The sequence below is a fragment of the Apium graveolens genome, chromosome 9, assembly GCF_009905375.1.
Source record: "Apium graveolens cultivar Ventura chromosome 9, ASM990537v1, whole genome shotgun sequence".
Lineage (NCBI taxonomy): Eukaryota > Viridiplantae > Streptophyta > Magnoliopsida > Apiales > Apiaceae > Apium > Apium graveolens.
Genome location: NC_133655.1, coordinates 280,068,627 through 280,074,942, shown reverse-complemented (window position 1 = coordinate 280,074,942; position 6,316 = coordinate 280,068,627). Strand labels below are relative to the sequence as shown.

Sequence of the window (6,316 nt, the reverse complement as noted above, 5' to 3'; positions counted from 1 at the left end):
ATATTAAAATATATATATATATACATATTTTATTTTGAACGCATGCACAAATAACATTATTATTAGTAAGTGACCAATGATCTTACGACACATGTCCATTTTTATTATTTTTTTGGAACGAATTTAAATTACATTTTTACTTGGCTTTGACCACGATTCTCTTTCATTGTGGTTGTGATTTGTGATTTTCCGGTGGACTTGTATTTTAAATTTGAACCAAATTTCATTTGTAACGTACAAGAAATGGCCGAAATATATGCGTAGCAAAATTATATAAAAAGAAAACAAAAAATGCACAGGATAAACGGATCACTAAAGAATAATAAAGACTAAACTAATTGCGCAACAAAGAAAAATGGAAATTTACGAAACCATTTTCTGGAAAACTGCTTCTTCTCCGGCCAGGTGCCATATTTTGGGTTACCATTTCGATATTTGTTTGTACAATTAAGTCCCGTTCCGAGACCTCCGCTTTATATGTCCCGTTCGAAAGTAGGGTCTGTCTTTTACGAGTGCTCGGAATCAGGATGTAAGGAGAGTGAATTAATTTCTTCGAATTAGATCATAGAAGTACCCTATTCGGAATCACTTTCCATGCTCTCCATTCCCTTCAATCCTCTTCGCTTTGGCTACACAACCAAGTAAAAAACGTTGATGTAAACTCGATAAATCTGATCATAAAAACGAATGATTTAGATCTTTTTCTTTTGTTTTCAAGATCGAAAACTTGCAAGATCATTTCCATTTTGCGGGTATAATGACAGATTTGGCTACAGTTATAAACTCGATAAATCTGATTATTCAAATGAATAATTCAGAAAAATAATTTTCGCAAGTGCGAGGTATGATGACAGATGTTGCAACACCTGTGTATGAATGATGAAAATAAAGATAAATGTGAATCAATGGGGGGGGGGGGGGAGTGTGGGACTAGAGGCAGTTCTCAAGTTGACAAAGATAATTGAAATGGAATCAATCACTTTTCTGTTTGGAAAATGCAAGTTGGGAACAAAACAAACACTGATAAAACAAAACTTAATACTTCTTTTATTTCTTTATAATTTATAAAATAATTCAAAGGGATAATTTTTTAGTATGAGGTTAGTATTGACTTTTACAATATCCACTTTGGCAATATTATAATTTATTATTTTAATAATTGATTAAAATAATACAAAAAATAGAGGTGGAGGAATGGGTTGTTACCTTTTTGGTTGTGCCTTTCTTCTCCTTCACCTCATACCTTGCCTTGGTCACATCAGCCAACCAAGTCCCTGGAAAACAATACTGCCAATATATACCAAACAAATTAAATTAATTAAAAATTCTCGCTCACTCCAAGATTTGCCCGAACAGATACAAATACTCATTTGTAAACATATTACCGTAGTTATTCGCAAAAATATAAAATTGAATGCAAAATGTATTTTGAATTAAAAAAGGGAATAATACCTGTAGCATTCTATCAACAGCCTTTGGCCTTTTTTTAGGTCTATGGGGAAGTTTTGTCCCTTTCATGAGAAGAAAATCCTCCTCTTTCTCCTTTCTTGTTAATGGAATCAGAACCCTTGGCCACTCAAACACCTCTCCACCACCATTCGCCGTCGCCGCGACAATTTTCGTGTTCCCGTGATTAGTATGATTAGTAGTACTAGTAGTATTACTGCAACCAGCTTCTTGTGGACTAATATGATGATTCTCCTGATGGTCCATCCCAATCCCTTTAACTTGTTCTTGATGCACCAATCCATTCATTTTCTCATCACTCGACGAAGCCAAGCCAGAAGAACAGACTGCAGTTGTTGCAGCATGACTAACAATCTTGACATGATCATTTTTTTCCAATACTTTCTGAGGTGATCTTTTCAAAACCTTGGATCTAGATGAAGGAGCTGCTGCAGCAATAACTCCTTTGCTACTGCTACTAGTATTTCTAGGTGGATGGGACCCATTACCACCAACAGATCGATCCTCCGAGTTCCTCCTATATATATTCATTAATTCCCAAGAAAAACAAGAACTTATATCAAGATTTTATAGTACTGTGTGAGTGTGTGTGATCAAGTGTTTGGAAGAGCTTAAAGGTAGTAACTTTAGGCTTGTTTTTTCAAGAAATCTAACGGGGTTTGCAAACTTGATGTAAAATAATGTAATCTTAAACAAAAGATGCATATACATGTGGTGATGTGGGAATATGCATAAAATAATATGTCATGTAAATCAAGAACCGACAGACTTTAATTTCTCACCCCATAAAAAGAAGAAAAGCACCAAGAATTATCAATTGATAATACTACTACAAATTAGTGGGACTCTGATCATCTGTACACATCAAATTTGACCTAATAATATTAAGGAAAAAATATGAAAATAATAGTTTTTATAAAGTTCTATATTTTGAACTTATGGAGCTACAAGGCTACAGCAGATGACCAGAGGAAAATAAGTAGTCTCGTGAGAGATATTAGATAGATATTGATGGTAGGGTTTGATTATCTGTTTACAGGGGTAGAAAAGGTATTTCACTTGCACAAAAATTAGACCAGAAGTTTTCACAGCACAGATCTAAAGGTTGAACAAAACATGATTTTTCTCGAAGGGCAATAAGATTACCATTTTATATATGTTAATAATCTTGGATATTAAATTCTACAATTACCTGTCTTGTACCACTAGAGAGAAAAATAAAACATAAATTGAAAAAATAACATAACAAAGATTAAATTACACACAAACTCTAATAGAAAAATTATGAAAAAAATGTGCATACCTATTGACAAAAGAAGAGTTATCTTTACTAGAGGACTTGTGGTTTCCAACTTTGCCATTAGATGTTGATGAATTTGTGACTGCTGCTGATGTTGAAATTGTGTTAGGCAATATTGAAGATGGTGGGGGCATAATATTTGCATGACTTGAAATTTTGGTCTCTATTGCAATGGTTGTGGCAGGGGTAGGCAAAGTAATGGATCTTCTTGGAGTTGGAACTTTCATCATAGCTTGTAACTGAGTTGATGAAGACGATGAAGAATCATCTACCAAGCCACTGCCAGCTCCAGCAGCCCGGTTTTCGACAGACCTAGAAATTCTTGATCTTTTTCTGTGACCCCATTGTAACAACATATCTCCATTGAGAGGGGGAGTGGTAGAATTGTTCAAATCATGGTTAGTTTTTGGTGGAGTATAACTCGAAAATGTCGAAAAGTTTTGATCTTGGGCAGTTTTTGGAGCTGAGGATCTGATCTTTGGAAGCCCTTTATGGGATTCAACAAAATTTGGGATTGGTTTTGTAGTAACATCATTTTCATCACGGCCTATTATACCATCATCTTCTTTGCAAGTTCTCCAATGGGATCTTTTACCATTGCTTAAAGGTAGATTTTCTGGGCTGAGTCCTTGATATCTGTGACAATAAAAATCAAATTGTTAGAAACAAGATTGATACTCAATATCATAACAACAAGATTGAAACTTTATCTGATTAGATAAAGATAAGATTTTTAAACTGGATTGACTTAAAGAATACTAAGGGTGGAGATAAAATTGAATCATTCTTATCCTTCAAGATTTCAAGACTTCACCTTTACTTCATTTTAACATAAATCATTTACAACCCATTCTATCAAACACCAAACTTTGATCTTTAAATCATATGACCAAAAATCTTTAGAAAAAGAAGAAACCCAATCACATACAAAGAGAGAGGGGGAGAGAGAGACAGAGAGAGAGAGAGAGAGATCAAAACCTGACTGGCTATAAACTACACATTCAGATTCTCTATAAAAACAAGGATAATCACAAGTGCCTCACATGAAATATTCTCAATTACACACACAAAAATATACAAATGAAGAGTCTTTTTCCAAACCTTCATGAGTATAAACATGGCATAAATAGCCAAACTAAAAAAAGGCTAATGATCTGAAAAAGAGGCTAATCAAAACACATGTAAATACTAAAAATGACTAAACAAATCCCACAAATGATACCACTGAACAGACTCTGACATTGATCTAGACAGTTATAAGTTCAATTGGGTACCAAAGATTTGAACAAAAGATCATTAATTTAGTTCATTTCACAACAAACAACACACACAAAAAACACACAGTAGAAATTGTAGGTGAAGAAAAGAAAAGGGAAGGTGGTAAGACCTCATCATATCTTAACAATTCCAAGAAGAGAAGAAGTGTAGCGTGAATGAATAGAATTATGTAAAATGGGTCAGTTGAGGATATGAATTTGTGTAGGAAAAGATTGAAAGAATCATAAAAATGGGTTTTTTCTTGACATTAATTTGATGGTTTGAGTGGTGAAAATCTTTGTAATGCCATGAGAGAGGGGGGGAGAGAGAGATGAAGAAACCTAGAGAGAGAAAGTACGTGTGTATGTAATATGAGAGAGAGAGAGAGAGATGCAGAGAGAAAGAGATATATGGAGGTTGAGGAGCAAGAACAGGGGAAGCAGGGGAGGGATAAGTTAGATTTATTCTATATATAATTGTTTACTAATTTACCCTTTAATTTCCTAATTATTTCAGATCATGCCACAGTAGATCCCCTTCTTTGATTTTTCCTCTCCATTTGATTTTTAAACTTTTTTCTTCGTATGAACTATTTTGAATTCCACCATCGCGTTAAGGGACGGCTGTAGAGTGTAGACTACTGAAATTACAAATCTAACCTGTTAAATCTATCATGCAGAATGCAATGAATCAGTTTATTTTATAAGCAGGGGTGATCGCGGTCTGATTTAGTTCAATTTATATATAAACCAAACCGTATGATTACGATTTTGAAAATATTCAAATCAATCCTAATTTCATAATTAAATAAAAATTAAACCACTCGTTTCGATTTATTTCGGTACGATTTAACGTATTTTGACATGTTACGACATTTCTTAATAATGACCTCATAAAAAAAAAGTAAGGTATCTTCTGTTTGAACTTTCCTACTTAAAATTCACATTGTTACGAAAATTTCATAACAAAGTAAATCGCACATCTTAATTCTAGGGATGACAAAATAATCCGATCCGACGGATATTCGATCCGAAACCCAAAATTTTGAATATACCGAACCCGATTTTTTGGATTTGGATTTGGATATGGATTTAATTTTTAAACCCGAAATTTTTTGGATTTGGATTTTGATATTAGGTATACCGACCCGAAATCTGAAACGCTGTCCGAACCCAATCCGAACCCGAAATCCGAAAAAACCCGAATTATTAAATATATACATTTATATATATATCTTATATGTATAATATTAGAATCTTATATATTACATATTATAATATTATATAATATATATATATATATATTCTATAATTTACCTTATACATATTATTATATAATTTTTAGAACATATATTTTTATATTTATGTTAAAAATTAATTAATTATAAAATTTAATGAAATGTAATTATTCAATCATTTAAATGGGTGATAAAGTTTATAAGGTTAACAAAACATGTTTTAGTAATAAATCTAAAAAACCAGGTATCAATTGAGTTGATTTTTTAAATATTAGCTATACATATAATAACACAATTAATGATGTGGTGGGGTGGTTGAAGATGACACGTTAAAACTCTTTCTCTACAAGTCGCTTGTTCGATCCCAAACACTTGCAATATCAATAATTATACAACTTTTCGGATTTCGGGTTCGGGTTCGGGTTCGGGTATGAATATTCAATTAAAAAAAATTCGGGTTTCGGGTATACCCGAATCCGATCCGAAATTCGATGGATCGGGTTCGGGTATAACATGTTAGATCAATTTAGGTACAATAAATAAATATTCGATGCAAAAGAAAAACAAAAGTCTTCTAATTTTTTTCAAATGAAAGAAATGCACAATCGATTGATAAAATTGTGAGTATTTGATGAGATTTAACACGAATTTAGTTTGTGATTATAGGATAAAATTTATTTAAGCTATATAATTATAAATATTAAATCATTATCGAAATTAACCTATAATCCGCAGAATTTTAAAGTACTTAAATCAAAACCGCAAACTACATTTCGATTTTGATTTGGGTCGGTTTAATATCAGATTGATTTATACAAAATATGCGGTTTAATCCGAACCGTGATCACCCCCTTTTACATGAACCTTTAATGGAATACATGAGTGAATTTATGAGAAGCATTAAGGACACGTTCCAACAGAAATAGAAGTTACCAGTATAATCCTAGTATATTTTTTATAATTTGAGTCATATTTAGTTTTATTTGTAATAATAGGATCATAAGTTGGAGATTAAAGCGTTTAAAAATTAAAAATTCCAGTAAAAATGATAAGAA

At 32.4% G+C, this 6,316-nt stretch overlaps 1 protein-coding gene across 1 annotated transcript; it reads right to left on the bottom strand.

Moving 5' to 3' along the window:
- Positions 1 to 244: 244 nt before the first annotated feature.
- On the bottom strand, positions 245 to 4,461 carry LOC141684227 (uncharacterized). Its single transcript, XM_074489096.1, has 5 exons — positions 4,155 to 4,461; positions 2,771 to 3,403; positions 1,453 to 1,984; positions 1,207 to 1,287; positions 245 to 629 (listed from the first exon to the last, which is right to left on the bottom strand). The coding sequence occupies exons 1-5, from the start codon at positions 4,160 to 4,162 to the stop codon at positions 576 to 578; spliced, it is 1,308 nt and encodes a 435-aa protein (XP_074345197.1). The 5' UTR covers positions 4,163 to 4,461; the 3' UTR covers positions 245 to 575.
- Positions 4,462 to 6,316: the final 1,855 nt, after the last annotated feature.